This window comes from Bos taurus, chromosome 3 (genome assembly GCF_002263795.3).
Source record: "Bos taurus isolate L1 Dominette 01449 registration number 42190680 breed Hereford chromosome 3, ARS-UCD2.0, whole genome shotgun sequence".
Taxonomy (NCBI): Eukaryota; Metazoa; Chordata; class Mammalia; order Artiodactyla; family Bovidae; genus Bos; species Bos taurus.
This window is the reverse complement of record NC_037330.1, coordinates 1137199-1161972: the sequence shown is the minus strand read 5'-3', so window position 1 is coordinate 1161972 and position 24774 is coordinate 1137199. Positions and strand designations below refer to the sequence as shown.

General features: G+C 41.9%; 1 protein-coding gene across 3 annotated transcripts; it reads right to left on the bottom strand.

Annotated features, from left to right (window-relative positions):
* Positions 1–1717: 1717 nt before the first annotated feature.
* Positions 1718–13110, bottom strand: CREG1 (cellular repressor of E1A stimulated genes 1). 3 transcript variants are annotated; one of them, NM_001075942.2, is given in 4 exon segments: positions 1723–3025; positions 6140–6324; positions 9583–9702; positions 12732–13110. In NM_001075942.2, coding segments are annotated over 4 exon segments (666 nt in total). In that variant the 5' UTR covers positions 13089–13110; the 3' UTR covers positions 1723–3021.
* Positions 13111–24774: the final 11664 nt, after the last annotated feature.

The window sequence follows — 24774 nt, the reverse complement described above, 5'->3', positions numbered from 1 at the left end:
CAGTTTGTTACCAGTGGCCAACCTCAGCCCAAAAATATTAAATGAAAAATTCCAGCAATAAACAATTTGTACATTTTGTGTGTGCTGCTTTGAGTAGCATGATGAAATCTCACCATGAATCATCCCTTTGCCCAGCAAATTGACGCTGTATGTTACCTGTCAGTTCGGAGAAGGCGATGGCACCCCACTCCAGTACTCTTGCCTGGAAAACCCCATGGATGGAGGAGCCTGGTGGGCTGCAGTCCATGCGGTGGCTAGGAGTCGGACAAGACTCAGCGACTTCACTTTCACTTTTCACTTTCATGCATTGGAGAAGGAAATGGCAACCCACTCCAGTGTTCTTGCCTGGAGAATCCCAGGGATGGGGGAGCCTGCTGGGCTGCCGTCTATGGGGTTGCACAGAGTCGGACACGACTGAAGTGACTTAGCAGCAGCAGCAGCAGCAGCAGTACCTGTCAGTTAGTAGTAGTAGTCTTGATATCACGGTGCTTGTGTTCAAGTTACCCTTATTTTACTTAATAATGGTCCCAAGTACAAGGGTAATGTTGACAACTCATATGGTCTCTCAGTTCAGTTCAGTCGCTCAGTCGTGTCTGACTCTTTGCGACCCCATACTTTATAAACTATCATGTGTATGTATAGGAAGAGAACATAGTACATATAGGTTTGGTACGACCCTGGGTTTCAGGCACCTGCAAGGGCTGGGGACAGCCTTGGAAAAGATCCCCATGTATAAGCGGGCAATTATTGTTGTTTGGTTGCTAAGTCATGTCTGACTTTTGTGACCCCCACGGACTGTATAGTCTGCCAGGCTCTTCTGTCTATGGGATATCCCAGGGAAGAATACTAGAGTGGGAGAGTGGGTTGCCATTTCCTTCTCCAGGGTATCTTTCTGACCCAGGGATGGAACCTGTGTCTCCTGCATTATAGGCAGATTTTTTTGCCACTGAGCCACTTGTGTAAGCATGTGGAAGATTACTGTACAAGAAACCAGCATCTGCACAAAAAGTGGTCCACACTGCCCCCTGGTGATCAATCAGAACATGTTAAGTGTTAGTCACTCAGTCGTGCCTACTCTTTGCAATCCCATGGACTGCAGCCCTTCAGGTTCTTCTGTCCATGATTTTCCAGGCAAGGATACTGGAGTGGGTTGCCATTTCATTCTCCAGGGGATCTTCCCAACCCAGGGATCGAACCCGGGTCTCCTGTAGTGCAGACAGATTCTTTACCAACTGAGCTATAAGGGAAGCCCCATCAGAACATAATGGGGACTTAATGTGCACATTCAATTAAAAAGGAAGCCACAGCACCTTCAGTGAAAAAGTGCTTGACTCTCCTCTGTGATAATTGGATCTTACTTGAATACAGGTATTTTTACATGGTACCAAATGATGAAGAGAAATTCCACAATAACTGAGTAAAGGGAAAATACAGATAGATACTCTCAATTTAATTCTATCACAAGTTACCTTGCCACCCAAGGCCCTGAGGAAAGACCCTTGACAAAGACTGCAGTCTGGCAGACCTCCAAATTTTAAGACACAATGAATCGTTTACCAATAGGAAAGGGTCACGTTATTCACTTTAAGCTTTAAATCAGCCAGAAGTTAATTTACCAACCTGCTAAAATAAAAACACAAAGGGATTTCGGCAGTGGACAATGAAAAAAAGTGCAATAAATATTACCATCTCTGTGTAAGAAAATAAATATGACACATTTCATGAAAATAATGCTTTTTATTATTAATGCTTTGAGTAAGAAACCTTCTCCACCAAGTTTAAGACACATCATTTTTCTTAAAGAGAAGCTGTTTGCTGGATTGCAGGTAAGTTCATTTTGTAGTTTCAAACTCATATTCAACTTCCTTTCTCTTAGCCATTTAAGGATTCAGTTGCTTGATTCCTGACACACCTCTTATAAAGGATCTCGTAGAGTCTTCTAAAATCCTGTCTATAGGTAATAAAAGCAAAGTTTCTCCCCTTCTGAAGAGATGTCATTTTTTAAACCGTGTTGTCCCCCCTCTGATGACCTGACTTAGGCAGTAACAGCATTAGAAGCCCCTTAGAGATCTGAAGAAGTTGAAAAAGGCTTGGGCCATTATTGAGAGAGTTGGAAGATGGATTTTGGATCTGGTTGAACCTAGTCCATGTCCAGGTTGATGTTAAAAAATGTTATAAAAGAACACCAGAAATAACTTACACATAAAATGCCCCCCCCATCTTTTTATTTCATAATCCCCTTTTGGGATGAAAAAAAAAAAAAATGTGCTTGTGTGTAAGTATTTTGAGTGGAAGAAACTAATTACACAGTGTCCACTTAGCTGGGGAAATCAAATTCAGAAAATTTTATGAACTTCCTCTATTAAGTCAAATTAAGGAAGTTTTATCATCCTTTGTTCTAGATATTTATCACTTTAGACTTGAAGAGTATTTTTTTTTTATGTTCTGTATAAGAGATAGTTTTGCCTTGTGTTGGATTAACAACACCCAGGACTGTCAAACATAAGTGGACCACGAGTGGGACGCTCCACTTGTGTTTCATCATTGTTTGTTTGTCTTGGCAAGATTTATCCAGGTGCACTGTAATAGGAGCCCTTAATACAGACGCAGGCAGCAGCTGTGGGGGCGTGGCCCTCTCCCCAGCACAGCGGGTTTTCAGGAATTAAGAACACATACTTGAGTACTTCCGAATGCCAATGGTCAATCTAAAACTGGTAACTCTTCCTCTTCAAGGAGCACTGTTGGCAAACTATTTGGAATTAATGGAATAAAATGCTGATCATAAAGACATGTCTCTCTGAAAATGGCTTCAAAATATGAAAAAATATATAATATATCCAACAATCTCATCCTCCAAGAAATCCAGTAATAATCCAACTCAACCCTGTAAGCAAGCAAGCAAAGAAAGAAAACTGGCTAATCTTCTGGCAAACTTTCCATAGAAAAACAATAAGTGCTTCAGATCTACGTGAAACTTCCTCAGAAATTTCACACATGAGGTTAAATTCGCCATATGCTGCTTCACCTAGAGAGGGGAAGAGAGAGGAAGAAAAATTATTTCATTAAACTGACAAATCAGAAGTTAACTCATTCTTGGGAAGGGCTAGAAACACTTCTGATCTAAAAGTTTTTAAGATCTCAAGTTAATTTAGGCCACTTAGTGTAGTAAAGAAAAATCTGAGATTCCTAAAATGCAAAAAATTCACTACTAAAATGAGTCCTGGTTTAGGGTCAGGCCTAGGGTCTTCATCTCAGCTCTCATCCCACCTCTCCAAGTATGATGCTGACGCACTTTAGCAAGCACTGCCAGGACAAAACGCTGATCAGCAGCTGTGGCTACTGTGACCATCTCATTCAAGATTATCGGAAGAGTTAAAAGACAGATGAGACAGAAGGGGGTCCCAAACATTAGAGCAAAAGAGCAGCAGTTTTCCAGCACTCAGCCAGGGAGGTGACCGTGATCCATTTTCCCGTTGTAGCCCTGACCACGGATTTCCATCAGGAAATCCATCTCCAGGTAAGGGCGGGCACGTTTGCAATCCATTGACCTCTCATTACCTCCGTCTTTCCCCAGAGGCCTGCTGCTCAGCCTTAACTGAGAGGAGGCAATTGCTGATACTTATGAGAATTGCTTACCCAACCACATCTACAAATACTTCTGGTAAACATTACCACCTTCCATTCAATACAAGTCTAGCAAGACAAGGACTATTGTACACTCTCTTGGGCTACTAAACAGTCCTGCTGGCAGACCTGGTGGGTGGAAACGTGGGGGACCCAGTCCGGGACTCTGAAATGGGTGGGAGTCAGAAGCATCTGTTCCAGGTCACATTCAAGGCAGTGCCCATTCCTAGGATTCTCGCATCCTGTCTCAGGAGGGGTCACACCCTGGGCTACTCTTCTGCCCTCCTCTCACAAGGACAGGGAAAAATGCTCCCTCTTATCTCCAAGCTGCAGAAAAGGCCCACTCATCCATGTTAATAAAGTAGAAACCTCAAATTTATCTTTTTCATTGACTTATTCAATGTGCAGACTTATGGGTTTTCTTTTCCAATTTTACTTTGTTATTAAAGCAAACATTGCCCTCAGGCATGTAATTTAGACAAAGATAACTGTACTTCAGAGACTTTTATGTCCTATAAAAATGAACTTTAACCTTGAAGAGTGGGCCTGTCATCTTACTGACCATCCTCCTTGATAATTTGTTGCCCAGCCATAATGTTATAATTGCTGCCTCTGTCCTCCTTCCTGAAAAGATGGCTTTCAGGTCCAGAGCACAATCACTGGCCTGGACCTCTTCTCCTGCAGGCACAACAGCAGAATAAATGCCATGACTGTTTGATTCGTTTTTGTTGTTGTTAGATTCTTTATTCAAACAACAGTCAAGAATCTGTCTCAAAAGATCAGCCTGACAAGTAGCCAGTGTTTATTACACACCTACTCTGTGCCATGCACTAGGTTCTGTTTGGAATGAAAAACCAAAACTAAAACTTGAGTTTTGCTGTGAAGAGATTTACAGTCACGATGGAAAGGCAATGGTTCACCAACAGATCTGTTATACAATATAATAAGGCAGAATAAATGAATGCTGAGAATTTAAGCCCAAACCTGAGCTGCAACCTACAAAGTCTAGCTTAGCATGGACACGCTCACCTCCACAAATAGCAACCAGTCTGTCACAAGCAGAAAGTGTTTAAATTACACTGGAATTGGAGCCTGGCCAGCTGCCCGCGATGTGACCAGGGGGGCAGCAAAACCTCCTTTAGAAACAAGGTGAAGGTTCTGGAGCTAGAATGATGGGCTTTGAATCCCAGCACTATTGCCTCCTAAAACTTTAAGCAAGTTTCTGACTTTTCTGTGCATCAGCTCTTCATCCAGAAAAAAAAAGAAAAGAAAAGAAAAAATGACTACCTAACTCATAGGACTGCGGTGAGAGTTGAGTGAGTTCAGACATGGGAAGCCGCCAGTTAGCACCAGCCAACAATGCCCACCAGACAGCACTGCTACCGCTGTTATTGCTGCTGTTACTGTCATCACCATCCGCGAGGCCTTGAGGCTGCCCGACAGGCCAGCGTGACCTGTGCTGCCTGGGAAAAATACCATTCCCTTCTATTCCTTCATTTGAACCCTAACCTAATTTCAAAAAACTTGATCACACCCTTCTTTCCCACCCTTTCCCATCTTCAGGTTATGTTCTTCTCTTTCATTCTCTCTGATTGCTCCTTCCCTCCAAATGTCCATTTCCTGGCAGGATATACCACACACTCCCACAGGCACAACAGGACCAGGGCCTGAGGATCTGGGTAACATGCTCAGACTGCATGTGAATCCTTCATGTTGGGTAAATTACCCGGGTCTGACTCTCATGAGAAAATGCCATCATGGGTCAGAACTAGGCTCCACAAGCACAGACCTAAGATAGGGTCTTGGGAATTCTTGGTTTCCCAGTGGTTAGGACTCAGCTCTTTCTCTGTTGTGGCCCAGGTTCAAACCCTGATAAGGGAACTAAGATACTGCAAGCCATGGGGCGCAGGCAAAAAAAAAATATATAGTCTCCACCTGATGTCCTAGCTTGTAGATAGAGTTCAGGGTGTCTGTGATGGGGAAAAACTGGGATGGAAAGAGGTTTTCATTCTCATTAAGTTCTAACTGAAACGTATTATTCTCTTTAATGATGAATGTAGGCAATAAACTAAGTGGTGACAGTGTACCTGTGATGGCCACTAACAGAAATATAGAAATTACAGATACTTTCATATCACGGCACTGTTGCTGCTGATGTCTTAAAATATTCAGTTCTTACTACTCTGAAAGTACAGAAAGGTTATGGACTCTCTACTGGAACTTACTATTTAATGTATTCATTAAAAAGCCAACATATTACTATATATCCTATATTTTATATACCCCACATTTTATAAAATATTTTTATAAATGTATTTCCATATAGTTGGTTTCTTTTGTAATCTTATGTACTTTACGTATTAAAAATACTATTCCTAGGGGAGTCGTAGGCCTTACCAGCTTGCCAAAATGATCCATGGTACAGGAAATGGTTAAGACCCCTTTGCTTTAGAAGATTGAGGACCACTGATAAGGGCTGCAATATTAGAAAGATGGAAGGTGTGTAAATGCTTACTGAGATGTGGCGTTATAATATTCTGCAGGTGTCACTATTTTCGGTCCACCAAAGTAGTCCAGGACCCAGATATTGGTTATATTCAACTTAGCGAAGAACCAATTATGGCTGGATGGCCAGGTTTTCATCTCAGGGTGTCGAATGAATAACGAATTCTTTGCAACATCCATTTCTGTTTCACTCACCTAAAAGACATATATAAAATAAACCTACTCATAGCAATAACATTTTGTTTTCTTGGCTGTTAAGAATGTGTGATTCTAGCATTCCACAAACCCTAAAGTGTTTATTTAGTTATAAATCCTGATTTAAAAAATTTTTATTTCTAAAATTAATTATTGATCAATAATTGACTTATAACTCTGTATTAGTTTTAGGTGTATACCATATAAAGATTTGATATATGCATACCCTGCAAAATAATCACAAGTTTAGTTAACGTTCATCACTACACATAGTAGTAATTTTTTCTCGCCTTTTTTTCCCTTTGTGCTGAGCACTTTTAACATCTACTACAAAGTTTGACCTTAAGCAGTAAAAGAAGCTTGAAGAAATGCAAAGAACAATGGAGATTTCAAATGTTGGTGATAACATGTACTATAATGAAGTGGGAGAACATCATGAGTACCAGTTTTCACTGTGAAATAGCAATTTTGAGCTATCAGAGTAGTTGGCACAAAGTACTATAATAAAATACTGCTGGTGCTTATGCTGTGTGACATTAGCACTTTCATCCCACAGCAGGCGTATGTTAAACACGTAGACGGGCGCACATAAAGGATGGAAGTCTTTAGAAGAAGCACAGTGGAACTCAAGTGCATCTGCTGCCCTCCTCCTCTCTCTGACCACTGAAGAACACTCAGCTCCAGAAATGCAGCCACACAGAATTTTGAGACCATGATTAAAACCCATCTGAGGTATTCATGATTGACAAGGTCAAGACGTCTGCCTACTGGCTTAGCAATCAGATCAGTCCTCATGACACCTTGCCCTTTGCTCTTCCCACTGTTTTATTTAACCTCTTCTCTCTAGCACTCACCCCCCACTATCTAAATTTACTTCTAGTTTTTAATATAGATACTCTCATCTTCAATTTTTAAAATTTATTTTTAATTAGAGGATTAGTTGCTTTACAGTGTTGTGTTGCTTTCTGCCATACATGAACATGAATCAGCCATAGGTACACGTATGTCCCCTCCCTCATGAACCTCCACCCCACCCCTCCAGGTGTCACAGAGCATCAGGCTGAGCTCCCTGTGCTATACAGCGAGTTCCTACTGGCTCTCTGTTTTACACATGGTCATATATATGCCGATGCTACTCTCTCAATTTATCCCACCCTCTACTTCCCCCTCTACGTCCATAAGCCTGTGCTCTATGTCTGAGTCTCTTTTGCTGCCCTGCAAATAGGTTCACCAGTACCATTTTTCTAGATTCCATATATATGCATTAATGTACAACATTTTCCTCTGACTTACTTCATTTTGTATAACAGGCTCTAGGTTCATATACCTCACTAGAACTGACTCAAACTCATTCCTTTTTATGACTAATACTCCATTGTATATACGTACACATCTTCTTTATCCTTTCATCTATCAGTGGACATCTAGGTTGCTTCCATGTCCTGGCTATTATAAATAGTGCTACAATGAACACTGGGGTACGTGTCTTTTCCAATTATGGTTTTCTTAGGGTATATGCCCAGTAGTGGGATTGTTAGGTCATACGGTAGTTTTATTCCTAGTTTTTAAAGAAATCACCATACTGTTCTCCAGTGGCTGTTGTCAATCTACATTCCCACCAACAATGCAAGAGGGTTCCCTTTCTTCCACATCCTCTTTAGCATTTATTGTTTGTAGATTTTTTCATGGTGGTCATTCTAATTGGTGTGAGGTCATACCTCATTTAATTTTGACTTGCATTTCTCTAATAATAAGCAACGTTGAGCATGTTTTCATGTGTTTATTAGCCATCTGGATGTCTTCTTTGGAGAAATGTCTGTTTAGGTCTTCTGCCCATTGTTTTATTGGGTTTTTGTTTTTCTGTTGTTGAGCTGCATGAACTGCTTGTGTATTCTGGAGAGTAATCCTTTGTCAGTTGCTTCATTTGCAATTGTTTTCTCCCATTCTGATGGTTGTCTTTTCATCTTGTTTATGGTTTCTTTTGCTATGCAAAAGCTTTTACGTTAATTAGATTTCATTTGTCCATTTTTGCTGTTTCCATTATTCTAGGAGATAATCATAGAGGATCTTACTGTGATTTATATCAAAGAGTGTTCTGCCTATGTCTTCCTCTAAGAGTTTTACAGTTTCTGGTCATCTTTAATCCATTTTGAGTTTATCTTTGAGTATGGTGTTAAGAAGTGTTCTAATTTCATTCTTTTCCATGTAGCTGTCCAGTTTTTCCAGCACCACTTCTTGAGAAGACTATCTTTTTTTCCATCGTATAATTCTGCCTCCTTTGCCAAAGATAAGGTGCCCATAGATGTGTAGGCTTATCTCTGGGCTATCTTGTTCCATTGGTCTATATTTCTGTTTTTGTGGCAGTACCATACTGTCTTGATGACTGTAGATTTGCAGTATAGTCTGAAATCAAGACGATTGATTCCTCCAGCTCTATTTTTATTTCTCAAGGTTGCTTTGGCTATTTATGGTCTTTTGCATTTCCATACAAATTGTGAAATTGTTTTTTTTCTAGTTCTATGAAAAATGCCACTGGTAATTTGATTGGGATTACACTAAATCTATAGATTGCTTAGTCATTTTCACAATATTGATTCTTTTGATCCAAGAACTTGACATATCTCTCTATCTGTTTATGTCATCTTTGATATCTTTCATCAATGTCTTATAGTTTTCTGTATATGGTTCTTTTCTCTCAAGTAGGTTTATTTCTAGGTATTTTATTCTTTATTGTTGCAATGGTGAATGGGATTGATTCCTTAATTTCTCTTTCTGATTTTTCATTTCATTTTTAGTGTATAGGAATGAAGGGATTTGTGTGTACTGATTTGTGCATACTCCCCTTTTAATATACTTAATCTGCTTTCTGCTCTAAGCCACTGTTAAATATGGAGACAAGGAATCCAAACATGGGAAATACTGTACAGTGTACAACATGGTCAGGAGTATGAACTTTGCGCAGATGTTCCTTATATAGGAGCCTAATAGCTGTTACATCTGCTCAGCTTTTAAAAATAGTTCCTTTTTCTTATTGAACATCTATCTGCTCAATTGAATAGTTCAATATCTTATTGAACACCTACATGAAAGTAACCAATTAAAACCTTTAGTTTTTATGAAATTACTTTACATATTAGAATATATTCTAACTCTGTACCTCAATCACAAATTTTATTTTATTCTCAAAATATGTCTTCCTTCACTGTTAATAACATAATGATCTTCCAAAACCAGTATCTGTTCTTACATGATATTTACCTTGATAACAGTTCCTGATAGTATTATGTGAGCACAGAGGGGACTCTGGGGATCAAATCCATATTTTCTGCAGAAATTAGTCTCTGCCAAAGACATGGTCAATGTAGCATATGGATTCTCCTGTAGAGAGAAAATGAAGACCTCTCATGTGAAATATTGTCTCTGAGAGGTAATAAATTTCACAAGTTGCATACACATTGTCCCCAGAACTTGACCATTCTTTCATGAAACAATGAATTGGAAAATACCACCTTCCACTTGGGAAAATACTACTTGGATAGAGATTGATCTTTATCCTCTCTCCAAAAAAGTGTGTTGGAAGTTGTTTCATACTTTAAGTAACTAACTCGGTAAGAATTATGTTAAACACTTTTCTTTTTCTTAGACTCCTAATTTGTCCCATACTTACCAGAGGAATTATAACTACATTACCACCCAAATACAAGGCTGATCTCCAACCTTCACTGAAAGAGGTAAAGGATTAGACTAATGTGAAACTAATGCATAAAAATACCACAGTGGTTCAACTAGCTAACTGAACAATTTAAGCAAGAAAGTTGCTGAATCATGCTTCTTGGTTATCTTATGCTAGCAGAAACTGTCATGTGATTTCACAATTGGAGGAGTTGCTCACTCCTGTTCTACCAGTAAGAGAATTCGTAAATTAAAAATGTGATATAAGCAAAATTCCTAATTCTTTCTTATTCAGAAATCAGCTTCATAAAAGGCTTGTTGACAGATTACAGCAAAATTCACATGCTACATTTAGTGTTTTAAACCTCAAATGTCTTGTGTGTGGGATTTTGCCATCTCACAGTGACCCATCAAAACAGTGAGCAATAAAGAGATCTCTTTGGAATTATTAGGCCAAAAATCTGCTGTCAGCAAAACCTATTAGGCAAGGCTCTAGGGAGACCAAAAACAGGGAACGGGGAGACTCAGACAAGGTCTTTCCCTTCTCTGTGAGTTTATAATCTGGTTAAAAAGTCAAACATAAACAAAGTTTAAAAATGCAAAACAAAGACATAGAAGAGGTCAAAAGGCAGCACATAACTCACTGCCAAGCAAATGATACAGGTAAGCATATTTGAAGTTCAGTGTAAGGAGATATCAGCAACCTGGAGTGATATGGAAACTCCAGGGAGCCTTGTAAGATAGTCAAAATCAGCACAAAAGTGAAAACATGTATTAAAGGCAAAGGGCATTGCAACTGCAAAAACACAGAATGGGGAAAGTATACAACAAGACTGTGAGTAGTGAAAACCCAATTTGCATGAAAGCAAGCTTTCTGAGGGGAAGGGGTTAGGGACACAGTAGTGAGAGGTAGAGGGCTGTGGGTAGTAAGGGCCTCAATTCCAAGCCAAGGAGTCAAAACTGTATTTTATAGGCTGGCATCTGTCAGGGCTTTAAGAACCACCTTTCTGGAGAGCATGTTAAAATGCGGATTTCTTGGTTCCATTCCCATCCCAGGTATTTGCATTTTTAACAAACACCCAGGTCAATCTTATGCAGGTCTAAGTTGCCAGATGTTGTTAGAGGTTTCTGGGCAGAGGGCAATGCTGAGTGGTATTTTGTTCATGTTATTCGGGTGGGTAGGGTGGATAGAAATAGTCAGAAGAAGATGGGTTAGAAGGAGGAGAAAAAATGGAAAGCAGAAACCAACTTTGACTGGTTAATCAACAGAATCAGAGTCAGACTGATGCTGAGGTGGCCATGCCTTTTCACTGCCATCACAGATCTGAAATCCTGGGTAAGTGCCTCATCACTGTCATTTTCTAGAGATGTCAAAGACTAGACTTGAGTTCCACCTGACAGCCATTAGCTGACTAGTCACAATTGAGTCTCTGCACCTGAGTGTGAGTTTACTCATTTCCTGAAATGAGGAAGATAATATCAGCAAAAGTTTAAATATAATAGTGTATAGGAGTGGTTCTCACCCCCTCCCAACATTAGAAGCATCAGGAGAGATTTGGGGGGTTGTTTTATAATAAAATGTTTTTAGTAAAATGCTTTGGAATTGCACTTTTAAAGTCTTTCCAGGTGACTGTATTTGAAGCCAAGATGGACCATCACTGATGAAACTGAAATGAACTTGCTCTGAGCAAATGTCTAAGGGAGTGGAGTGGGTGACTGGGAATAAGAAAATGGAGGAACAGGGATGTATATACCCTAACTAAAGGAGGGTTAGCTCAGAGTATGCAGGCTCCCAGTGTCATAGATCTTCCCATTTTTCAACAAGTTAGGAATTTAGGCTTCTAACTGCAAGCTCCATTTTTGAATGTTGGTAACTAATACAAATTTATTAAAAACAAAACAGAACTCTGCGTGAGCCAAAGAAAACCCATCTGTGGGACATACTCAGCTCATGGACCACCAGTTCATGACTTGAGTTTTGAAGGCAACAAATCTGGCATGAAATTCCAGTGTGGCCACTGGGCTTAGGGCAAATTCTTTATCTGCAGAACCAGGGTGGTAACAGCCACCTCAAAGAGTGATTAAAAGACAGAATGAGTGGAAGATGAAGAGAAAGGTCATCCTGGCACACAAGTGCCTCATCAAATACAGGTTTCTTTCAATATCACCCATAAACAATGTTAACCTCAAATCTAGGTATCTTTTGTCAAAAGGAACTTTCCCCAAATCTTGCTCCATCCCTGGACTCAGCATAGCTCTAGTTTCCAGGTTGTGATACCACTCGACGCATCAGAAATCCACCGGAGACGTGTTAACTTGGCTCTGCCCCAAAAGGTGGACAAAGGGTGAGGACCTAGTTCTCCAGTCCGGTCTGCTCCCTACGTGGGAGGCTGATGTGCACCTGAGGCCTAGAACTTTTAATAATAAAAACCCAGTTAATGAGACACCGTGCCCCAAGACGACTCAGGTGAGAAGTCCTCCAGGTGCTGGTAAAGAATACACCCCAAGTGCGTGGCACGGTGACAAGGACGTGTGGGCAATTCTTGGTATGTAGTTGCCCAACAATTGGAAAGCTGCAATGCACGCCTAGCCAGCGCAGGACAGAAGATCCAGAGGTTTGGGCTGAGTTCAAACTCATCTCTACGAGGCCGGCTCTCCTTTCCAGGCAGAATTTAAGCGGTAGTCGAAAGGCTCGCGCTCCAGCCCCGCGAAGCCACACTGCCCCTCCGGCTCACCTGCAGGTTGCCCACCGACTGCTGCAGCGGGCTCAGGTAGAAGTAGGGCACGCCGCTGCCCTTGCCCGGGGGCCCATCGCTGAGCGATAAGACGTCGGCAAAGGGCCGGCCGCGCACCCCCTCCTGCGTTGAGATGGTGGCCAGTGCGCCCCAGTCACAGACGTTCGTCACGAAGCGAGCCACGAGCGCCGCATTCTCCCGGGGCGGCAGCGGCGGCAGCAGCAGCTCGGCGGCGTCCCAGTCCCCGTGGCCCCGGCCGCCCCGGCCTCGCGCCGGTGCCACCAGTAGAGTCACCAGCGCGGGCGCCAGCAGAAAGGCGAGCACTGCGCGCACGAATCCGCAGGCACAACCCGCCATGACGCTGACCCCAACGAGAGTTGGGAGCGCGGCTGCCTACCCGACCCAAGCATAGCCCAGAGTCGGGCCCCGCCCCCTTCGAAGGGGACCAATCGGAGCCCGCGGGTGGAGGGCGGAGGGGGCGTGTCCCTCGGCGGGCTCCTCCGCTTGCTGGAACTGATGGGTTATCCACTTCCCTGTCACTCCGCCCCCGCCGCCGTGAGGATTGGGAAATGGTCCTGAATAGGGGTTTCTTCGATGCCTGATAAAACGGAGACTGAGAGAAATTAAGCAACTTGCCTAAGTCATACTACTAGGAAAGGACCAGCCTTTTCATATGTACGCCTTCTTTTAATACCTTTGGTTATGACTACCTGATATCGGAGAGGGATTGCTGCGCTTCCTACTTACGCTCCTCCTTTCCGTTTACTTCTCTGTAGGCTCTGAAGGGCAGCAAAAGGTCCCAGAGAGAAGGACAGAAGCCCCCAATTTAGACTGTTTTTGTAAACTAATCCTGGCGTTGGAGACTCTCAGATAGAGACACTTTGGTATTGTCAGGGTTCCATGCACTTATTTGAATTCATCGAAGCCAGTTATGGCTTCCCAGACGGCGCTAGTGGTAAAGACACACCTGCCAATGCATGAAACATAAGAGACGCTGGTTCCTCCCTGGTTGGAAGGATACCCTGGAGAAGGAAATGGCAACCTACTCCAGTATTCGCGCCTGGTGAATCCCATGGACAGAGGAGCCTGGTGAGCTACCGCCCACAGGGTCGCAAAGAGTCGGACACAACTGAAGCAACTTAGCATAGGAGCCAGCTGTGGACCTAACTCATCAGGCTCGGGGGCAGTGGTTTCATAAATGTCTTCCCCTTGCTGGCCCTCCTCCATGTAAGTGGCATTTCCTTTTTCTCCTCCTACAGTCTATTCTAGAGTGATTCCTCTTTCTGATACTCTTGGGAATTAATAAGTAACCTCATAACACCTGATCTGCGTTCTTTATAATTGTAAACTAAAGTCACATATCCCCGGAGTGAGTCCACATCTCCTTGGCGTGGCCTCAAACCCAAATTTTCATCGTTGTTATATATGCTGCGTGGTAGTGCTGCTGCAGGCGTTTGTCACTAGTAAGCCTGGCCCTGTCAACTCCGTAAGCCTTGTAAATCTGGTCTCTGAGGCTGAGATGTTCAACAAAGGTAAGGTAACTTCCCTCAGCTGCCCTGGGCTGGTCAAGTGAGCAGGTGGGAGCTACAGGTATGTGAGCCAAAGCCCTGCGTCCGCTTCCTGCTTCCAACTCTGCCTCCCCATATTCAGCCGCAGAGATTTTAGGCTACTCAGAACTTGGGTGCAGAAACGAGATTTACTCCGAGCAGCAGCCTTCAGTTCCCTCTGGTGGCCAAAAGGTGTTTCACAGTCTGCTTGCACGTTCAAATCAAGGGGTGAACAGTTTAGTCAAGTTTTTTAATAGCCGAATTTGGGAGAACTTCAAGCTAAATAGAAAACGAAATGGGAGGAATTTAAGAGGAGGAAGATCAGGTTTATCGTTTTCAAGACAAATATTTAATGCAAGTCGATTGAGTGCCTTCCAATTACAAATATTTCATCTGTTACTCTTAAGGAAAACACGTGGGTCTCAAATTTGGAGTTCTAATCTCAGCTCTGCTGCTGTCAAGTCATGTGACCCTGAAACTTTTATCTTTTTGGACCTGTTTTCATTTCTAAAAGGAAGAGTTGGATTAGATGATATCTGATACATCTTCTGGCTCTAAATTCTGTTTTTCTGCTAACATGTGAAACAGAGGCCTTTTGTAACTTTCAGAATATGAATAATTTTTTTGCAAGAAGGTCACAAGTTTTTTTTTTGTTTATTGCTATACCATTATTGTTGTAGATGGAATAACAGTAAACCCTATTACTGCCCCCATTACAAAACAGATACCTAGAACTTGGTTTCATGCACCTGAGCATGATAATACGGTCAAGAAACCCTCTAGTCTGAAACACCTCCCCTCTGTGTCTGTCTCTGCACTGGCTGCTCTGCTCAAAATTCTCCTCCCTGGGTCACCAGAATTGCTACCTACTCACATCTAGATCTCCATTCAAATGTCACTTCTTAAATGTGTCTCCTTGACCACTCTTCCTAAGATGCTTCCCTGGGTTACTCTCTACTGGACAACCCTGTTTATTTCTATAGTGTAGTAGTTCAGAACAAGTCACCCCAAAATGTGCCACTTTGGCATGTGAATTTTTTTTCTTTTTTTTGAAGAATATCATTTTATTCATGAGGCATTTTTTCCCCTAATAAACAATGTTGGTACTTCTTTGGTCCATTCAAGAAGCTCTGATATGATTACATCATTCGATCTAAGATTTTTTTTAATGCCTTTTAACTTCATATCTATAGAACAACGTGAGATAATTCAAAGGAATTACAATGCCAAGACTGATTTGCAGTGATAAACATAATTAGTAATTAGAGCCTTTGTTGAGAAGATGAAGCTGTTATCCTTTTTTGAGAGAAAATTGGTTAAGAGCTCTCTGAATATTCTGGAGGATGTCTTATTTCTGTCCTATTATTCTATTCTCTGCAGTGGTGACAGCTGCAGAGAATAAGCATATCCATAAGAATCCATAAGTATATGGACTAATCTTATGAATTATTTTGAGCTGGAAACAGTCAAGCCCCAAAAGACTCAGGAAGAAACTTTGAGCTTCCCCCTCACTGCCTACAAGAATTAGAAGACTTGTTCCAGGAAGGAGCTATCAACATAGATAATTGTAGTGTATGGTGAACCAGTTGTTGTAGACAGAGAAGTGCTGTCAGCCAGAAAGTAATACAGGAAGCTGCAAATAAGGAAAGACTTTATTTGGAGTTTTAAGAATTGCAATTCAGGAGACACAGATTTAGGTTACCCTGAAAGAGTGTTCTAAGGAAAACAGTCAGGGATTGTTAAAGCCAAAAAAAGGCTATGAGGTAACAACCTCATAGTGGCCTAGTGAGAATTATGATGACTTTAGAGTCAGAAAATATTTGTCCCTAAGGAATCAGTCATTTTAGGGTAAATGTGCAACAAACAGATACTGTCACAAGTTATTTTAGGGGAAGGGTCCAATTAGTATCTTGAGTTTCTGGCAGGTGTTTGGATGACTTCATCAGGTCAAAAGGTCAGAGTCCTTCCTGGCTGAAACAGGCTGAGACATAAGTTACATAAGTGTGCATAAGTCACACTTCCTTAATACCTTCCTGGTTCCATTTTAGAGCGCTCTCTTGGCAATACCGACTCCATTTTTACTTTCCTTTCACAGAATCCAACAAAGTCTGTTTGTTAAATTCCTGTCTGTGTCCTGTTGTTTATGGCCCAGAAAACATTTGTTTACCAAACGTTTGATTTTTTTTTTTTCCTTTTCCTGTGAATTGTCTTATTTTCCTTTGAAGTCCCAGACTCCTACCCCTTTCTTTTTAGTTTGGGATGACATCAGTGCAGTTCAGTCGCTCAGTCATGTCTGACTCTTTGCGACCCCATGGACTGCAAAACACCAGGCTTCCCTGTTCATCACCAACTCCTGGAGCTTGCTCAAACTCATGTCCATCGAGTCGGTGATACCATCCAGCCATCTCATCCTCTGTCATCCCCTTCACCTCCTGCCTTCAATCTTTCCCAGCATCAGGGTCTTTTCCAACGAGTCAGCTCTTTGTATCAGGTACCCAAAGTTTTGGAGCTTCAGCTTCAGCATCAGTCCTTCCAATGAATATTCACGACTGATCTCCTTTAGGATGGACTGGTTTGACCTCCTTGCAGTCCAAGGGACTCTAAAGAGTCTTCTCCAACACCACAGTTCAAAAGCATTGATTCTACAGCGCTCAGCTTTCTTTATAGTCCAACTCTCACATCCATACATGACTATTGGAAAAACAATAGCTTTGACTAAATGGACCTTTGTCAGCAAAGTAATATCTCTGCTTTTTAATATGCTGTCTAGGTTAGCCATAGCTTTTCTTCCAAGGAGCAAGTGTCTTTTAATTTCATGGCTGCAGTCACCATCTGCAGTGATTTTGGAGCCCAAGATGACATAGATCTCAGTTAGCCTGACAGCTTTTGGAATCTTTCATGCTATGTGGATTCCCAGTAATACTTAAAGTTTTCTCCTGTCATGTGTGTGTGTGTATGTGTGTGTTTGTGTACTCAGTCCCTCCAACTCTTTGCGGCCCCATGGACTATAGCCCACCAGGCTCTACTGTGCATGGGATCTCCCAGGCAAGAATACTGGAGTGGGTTGCCATTCCCTCTTCCAAGGGATCTTCCTGACCAGGTATTGTACCTGCATCTTCTGTGTCTCCTGCATTAATAGATGGATTCTTTACCACTGAGCCATTTGGGAAGCTCCTTATGTCTCCTGGCTTATATCATTTTAATTATTCAACTAGTTAAAAGAACCAAGAGAGGAAAGGGGAAATTGTCCCCTCCCAACAATAGCAATCATAACACTCTGCAACAACATATTTATTTAGCTAGGCATTTGTAACCCTCTGCAACTAGCATGTTTATTTAATAATAGCTGGTTATTTGTTCATTGTCTCCCTCGTTAGAATAAAAGCTGCAGGAATGTTGTCTATCTTGTCCATTTCCATATCCTCAAGGCAGTGTAGGCACTCAATAAATATTTCTTGAATGACCGAGTTGATGAGCAATATTTGATGGAATGCTTTGCAGATAAAGCCTTATAAATCAACAATTAGCAAATGAGGACAACTGAATAGCAACAGGTACTTCAGCTCTTAATTATCAAACTCTCCACATTGGAGGATTAGGAAAAGCCCTTAGTTAGGAGTGTCTGGATCCCAGTGCTTCTCATCTGGACTTTCTGTCCATCTCTGAACAGCCTGAACTGATCCCCACCTCCCATAGGTCCAATGGGAAATAGTAATCTCCTTTCATCTGGGTTCCATCCTGGTGAAAGGTGTAACATCTTTTACATGGTGTCACCCTTCTCTATCTGTCTGGGTCACTATCAGTCCCAGTTTCATCTAGTTCAAGAGCAGTATCCCAGCACTGAGAACAATGCCAGGCATCCAGCAGGCACGCATGATATGCTGTTGACAAATGAATTGTGTCAGGACAGCTATGCCAACTGTAGAAGGTTCTCAGGCTATCTGCAATTGCTTAGGAACTTTCTTCTTTGCAGTATGCATATTTCAAATGTTAGGTTGCTTAGTGAAGTGGTGAAAAGAGCTAGCTTTGGAGTAAGCCACCTATTTATGACCTTGATAGGATGAGTTCTTCCTCATTAAAAGGGGGGAATAATAGCTCCTACCTCACTGGGTTTTTGTGGAAATTAAATGAGATAATACATTGAAAATACGCAGCATAGTACTTGAGACATCACAAATGCTCAGTAATTCCTAATTGTCATCTTAGTGATTGTTACTTTTGTTCCATTCTTTCTGTTCCTACTTTCTCTTCTGCAAATCTGTAGTTTGCTTCATTTAATTTCTTTTTTGAGATTTAATGCTTTCCACTGGCTTCTGCTTTTGGGTGTTTTCTTTTAATGCCTTCTGAAAAAAATAATAATTTTACTAAATGGGAATTCCTCAAGCAGGTACTAAGAAATTTCATTGCCCATCTCTACTTTCAGCAGGAAAATGTCCATGCATGTGATTTTTCATTAGTAAGCCACAGGACTGGAAAAGGTCAGTTTTCATTCCAATCCCAAAGAAAGGCAATGCCAAAGAATGCTCAAACTACCGCACAATTGCACTCATCTCACACGCTAGTAAAGTAATGCTCAAAATTCTCCAAGCCAGGCTTCAGCAATACGTGAACCGTGAACTTCCAGATGTTCAAGCTGGTTTTAGAAAAGGTAGAGGAACCAGAGATCAAATTTCCAACATCTGTTGGATCACTGAAAAAGCAAGAGAGTTCCAGAAAAACATCTATTTCTGCTTTCTTGACTATGCCAAAGCCTTTGACTGTGTGGATCACAATAAACTGTGGACAATTCTCAAAGAGAGGGGAATACCAGACCACCTGACCTGCCTCTTGAGAAACCTATATGCAGGTCAGGAAGCAACAGTTAGAACTGGACATGGAACAACAGACGGGTTCCAAATAGGAAAAGGAGTATGTCACGGCTGTATATTGTCACCCTGCTTATTTAACGTATATGCAGAGTACATCATGAGAAACGCTGGACTGGAAGAAGCACAAGCTGGAATCAAGATTGCCGGGAGAAATATCAATAACCTCAGATATGCAGATGACACCACCCTTATGGCAGAAAGTGAAGAAGAACTAAAAAGCCTCTCGATGAAAGTGAAAGAGGAGAGTGAAAAGTTGGCTTAAAGCTCAACATTCAGAAAATGAAGATCATGGCATCTGGTCCCCTTACTTCATGGCAAATAGATGGGGAAACAGTGTCAGACTTTATTTTTCTGGGCTCCAAAATCACTGCAGATGGTGATTGCAGCCATGAAATTAAAAGACGCTTACTCCTTGGAAGGAAAGTTATGACCAACATAGATAGCATATTGAAAAGCAGAGACATTACTTTGCCAACAAAGGTCCGTCTAGTCAAGGCTATGGTTTTTCCAGTGGTCATGTATGGATGTAAGAGTTGGACTGTGAAGAAAGCTGAGTGCCGAAGAATTGATGCTTTTGAACTGCGGTGCTGGAAAAGACTCTTGAGAGTCCCTTGGACTGCAAGGAGATCCAACCAGTCCATTCTAAAAGAGATCAGTCCTGGGTGTTCTTTGGAAGGAATGATGCTAAAGCTGAAACTCCAGTTCTTTGGCCACCTCATGCGAAGAGTTGACTCATTGGAAAAGACTCTGATGCTGGGAGGGATTGGGGGCAGGAGGAGAAAGGGACGACAGAGGATGAGATGGCTGGATGGCATCACCGACTCTATGGACGTGAGTGTGAGTGAACTCTGGGAGTTGGTGATGGACAGGGAGGCCTGGCGTGCTGCACCTCATGGGGTGGCAAACAGTCGGACACGACTGGGCGACTGAACTGAACTGAAGATGTCCTTTCTACCACACTTATTATCTACGCTCACTTTAATCAAATATTCCCAGACTTTAAAAAGCAGTAATACAAACGTTTTGTTGACTACCTTAAGTTTTACATTTTACTCTTTCATGCACACTTATATTTGACTGACAATGGTTTCCCAGATATTTTGGAAATAATTATTGATGCTTCTCAATCTATAGGACATGTTTTCCACCTGCCTAGATAGAGCTTGGTAAATAAAAAGACATATTAACAAACATCTTTTAAATTAAGTGTTTTTAATCAAAAGCACATCAACTAAGCTTTAGAAGAGTAATCTTCCTAGTATTTCAATGATTTAGTAATATTAAATAGGAAAAGAAAGTTATCTGTAAGTCAGAAGAAAATTATTAAATTAAAATTTGTACTAAAAGTTAGCCTTTCACAGCATTATCATAGTAATTTGAGTACAAATGAGAGTATCTATAACAAGATAAGATATACATCCACTTTGCCTGCCAGATGCTAAAATTCCCTCTCTTTATGCATTTGTGTATTAGATTTATACATTACATAAGTATGCATGCATTGAGTGAGTCAGTCAAGCCCTGGGGGCACTGTAATAAGTGTTAAGATACCAAATATTAATAGACATTGTCCCTACCTTTTAGGAAAATTTCTGCCTGGTTAATTAACAGATAAGCAAATACAAAAAAAATTTTAATTCAGTGTCATTCGTGCTATGTAGAGAACTATGCAAGAGGCAAAGGAAACTAGAAGAAGGAACTCGGGCCTACATCAAGTGAAGGCTTTATATCGGAGTTGAAACTTGAAGGATAAATGGAAGCTTGCAGACAATGAGAAGGCAGGAGAGAGAGAAGGAAGGGGAGGGTTTTATACAGAGGACCTAGAATGTACATGGGCACAGAGACAGGATGTGTTGGGAAGATAGCTGTTGTTGAAGGGAGCATGAAGAACCCGTGGTGGGAGACAGGCATGTTCAGCTGTGTAGGGGAAATGGATTATTCCACAGGCTGCAGTCATCTCAGGGATCTACTGGGAACGGATCCCCTTCTAAGGTCACTCACACAGTTGTTGGTAGGATTCAGTCCTTTGTTGTTAGATGGCAGGCCTCAGTTTCTTGCTGGCTCCTGGCTGAAGTGGAGAAGGCAATGGCACCTACTCCAGTACTCTTGCCTGGAAAACCCCATGGACAGAGGAGCCTGGTGGGCTGCACTCCATGGGGTCGCTGCAAGTCAGACACAACTGAGCGACTTCACTTTCACTTTTCATTTTCATGAATTGGAGAAGGAAATGGCAACCCACTCCAGTGTTCTTGCCTGGAGAATCCCAGGAATGGGGGAGCCTGGTGGGCTTGCTATCTATGGGGTCACACAGAGTCGGACACGACTGAAGCGACTTAGCGGCAGCAGCAGCAGCTGGCTAAAGGCCTCCCCCTGTCCTTGCCATGTGGGCCCCTCCATTGGCAGCTCACACCAGGGCAGCTGGTTTCGCTTGAAGCAGCTAAATGAGGGAGAAAAGGAGAAGGCCAGCAAGATAGAAACGAGAATCTTTTTTTATAACTTTTTTTATTATCTTGGCATGTCATCGCATCACACAAAGAGGGGGAATTAAGACAGAGCATGAATACCAAGAGGTTCCGGGAAAGACGGGTGTTTGGGGTTGGTGAAGTTATATAACCTTAGTGTTCAGTTATGGATTTAGAAAAACATCTACAAGTTATACTTATCCTCCAGTCCAGCTCTGTACTCTCCTCTGGTCTCATGCCTTAGTCTAGAAACGGAACACAATGAAAAGGGGAAAAGTGACTAAAAGAGAAACTCAGCCACATAAACTGGAAGTACATATGGTGGCAACAACATTTGGCAACAGTGGAGCAGCTGACACAACGGTGGCCGTTTTCAAGTGGCTCAGCTAATGGTGCTGACAACAGAGGAAGGGCCCTCATGAAGCAGGGCAGGCAACGGTGGCCTCAGCAGGCAGTGGAGTTTGCGTTCATTTGTTTGTGAGCCTGCAAGAGACATCTTGGTGATGGGAGAAGCTTGGAGAGAAATAAAGGTCCCACTGTCATGAGTGGAGATGAGGGCCATAGAATTAGAGTTTACTGTTAACATGACCTGGTTTGTCTCCTAGGCAAACATAAGCTACCTATGGAGGTGAAAGTTTCATTAGGAACAAAGGAAAATCACTGGCTTGCTCTCTTGTGGTGAGTGAGTAGGCTTTGGTCAGAGGTCTTAAAGTAGCAGGCGCTACACTGAATTCAGAACACCCATTCTTATGTTCCTCTTGTTGCTTCTGCAATGAGTCACTGACAGGCTTAGGCTCGGAATCAAAATCTTCACTTATCAAAACAGTGTCAGAGTTGCGACTTCCCTGGTGGTCCAGTGATTAAGACTCTACACTTCCATTCCAGGGAATGCAGGTTCAATCCTGGGTAGAAGAACTAAGATTCTGCATGCCATTCGGCCAAAAAAAAAAAGTGCAGGAGTGATGCAGGGAGGTGTGGGGTGGTGTGGGGCGATAGAAGTGACCTGGCTGTTTGTTAGTAGATTTTCCCTAAAAGCAGTATGGGAAATGCAAGTTAAGTTGTGACATATATAATACTATGTGGCTTGCATATAGGGCTTATCTTATTTAAATTTTGCTCCATACACAGTTACTTAAACCAATATTTGATAAATACTTATTCATGTAATGTCAGGATATTTTTGCACAGTACAAAATCCACGTTTTCTAGATCAAGTGCCTTATTTCCAACAATCACAGGTTTCATAATGTGGGGGATGATTTGATTTTAGAAGTTAAATTGTGACTGAAGGCAGTGTTAGTAACCTGGGTGACTACTAGCATAATAGATTCAATAACTGGAATGAGTATTAAAAGTCCTTTAAAAGTTTTTCCTGGATTTCCCTGTTGGTACTGTGGATAAGAATCTGCCTGCCATTGCAGGAGACACAGGTTTGATTTCTGGTCCAGGAAGATTCTACATGCCTCAGAGTAACTAAGCCCACATGCCCCAGCTACTGAAACCAGTGCACCCTAGAGAAGCCACTGCAACTCGAGAGAAAGCCCAAGTGGAGCAAAGAAGACCCAGCACAGCCAAAAATATAGAAAATAAATTTTTTTTAATTTTAGTTTAAGTGGAGGAAAATTGCCTTACAATGTATTGGTTTCTGCCATACAACAATGCAACTCAGACATAATTATACATACATCACCTTCCTCTTGAGCCTCCCTCCCCTCCCCTCATCCTACCCATCTAGGTCATCACAGAGTGCCAGGCTGGGCTCCCTGTGTTATATAGCAACTTCTCACCAGGTATACATGGTAGTGTATACATGTTGATGCTGCTTCCTCCATTTATCCCATTTTCTCCTTAATAAATTTTTTAAAAGTTTTTCCTTATAAATTCCATTAAGGATGTAAGAAAACTCATAGACCAGAGCACACTATAAAAAAAATTCTGACACTCCTTAAGTAGTTATAAATTCAGTTCAGTTCAGTTCAGTCACTCAGTCGTGTCTGACTCTCTGCGACCCCACAAACCACAACATACCAGGCCTCCCTGTCCATCACCAACTCCTGGAGTTCACTCAAACTCATTCCATTGAGTCAGTGATGCCATCCAACCATCTCATCTTCTGTCATCCTCTTCTCCTCCTGCCCTCAATCTTTCCCAGCATCAGGGTCTTTTCCAATGAGTTAGCTCTTTGCATCAGGTGGCCAATGTACTGGAGTTTCAGCTTCAACATCAGTCCTTCCAATGAACACTCAGGACTGATTTCCTTTAGGATGGACTGGTTGGATCTCCTTGCAGTCCAAGGGACTCTCACGAGTCTTCTCCAACACCACAGTTAAAAAGCATCAATTCTTCGGCGCTCAGCTTTCTTCACAGTCCAACTCTCACATCCATACATGACTACTGGAAAAACCATAGCCTTGACTAGATGGACCTTTGTTGACAAAGTAACATCTCTGCTTTTTAATATGTTGTCTAAGTTAGTCATAACTTTCCTTCCAAGGAGTAAGCGTCTTTTAATTTCATGGCTTCAATCACCATCTGCAGTGATTTTGGAGCCCGCAAAAATAAAGTCTGACACTGTTTCCACTGTTTCCCCATCTATTTGCCATGAAGTAATGGTAACAGATGCTATGATCTTTGTTTTCTGAATACTGAGCTTTAAGTCAACTTTTTCACTCTCCACTTTCACTTTCATCAAGAGGCTCTTTAGTTCTTCTTCACTTTCTGCCATAAAGGTGGTGTCATCTGTATATCTGAGGTTACTGATATTTCTCCCGGCAATCTTGATTCCAGCTTGTGCTTCCTCCAGCCCAGCGTTTCTCATGATATACTCTGCATATAAGTTAAATAAGCAGGGTGACAATATACAGCCTTGACGTACTGCTTTCCCAATTTGGAACCAGTCTGTTATAAATTACAGCAGGTTATTTCTTTCCTCACACCCTCCACGGCCACTCATTGCATTTAATATCCACATTGCTTTGCCCAGCCTGCAGGTCCTACCTGAGCTATTCCTTGCCTTCCTCTCAAACCACAGCTCCTCCCCTCATTCACCCTGCTCCAGCTACATGTCTCCTTGTTGGTCTCCAAACATCTCAAGCCTTTTTCAGCTTGAAGGCTTTATACTTGCTCTTCCTTCCTCCAAGAACTTAACTTCTAAGTGAGCAGTTTG

Bases quoted from the DNA above. Each gene is read 5' to 3' on its own strand.
- CREG1 (XM_024989423.2), bottom strand. From the start codon at position 13,088: ATGGCGGGTTGTGCCTGCGGATTCGTGCGCGCAGTGCTCGCCTTTCTG. The intron at 9,703-12,731 runs GTGAGCCGGAGG...TTCTCTCTACAG, and splicing joins AGTCGGTGGGCAACCTGCAG to GAGAATCCATATGCTACATT. The intron at 6,325-9,582 runs GTAAATATCATG...TATGTCTTTTAG, and splicing joins TATCAGGAACTGTTATCAAG to GTGAGTGAAACAGAAATGGA.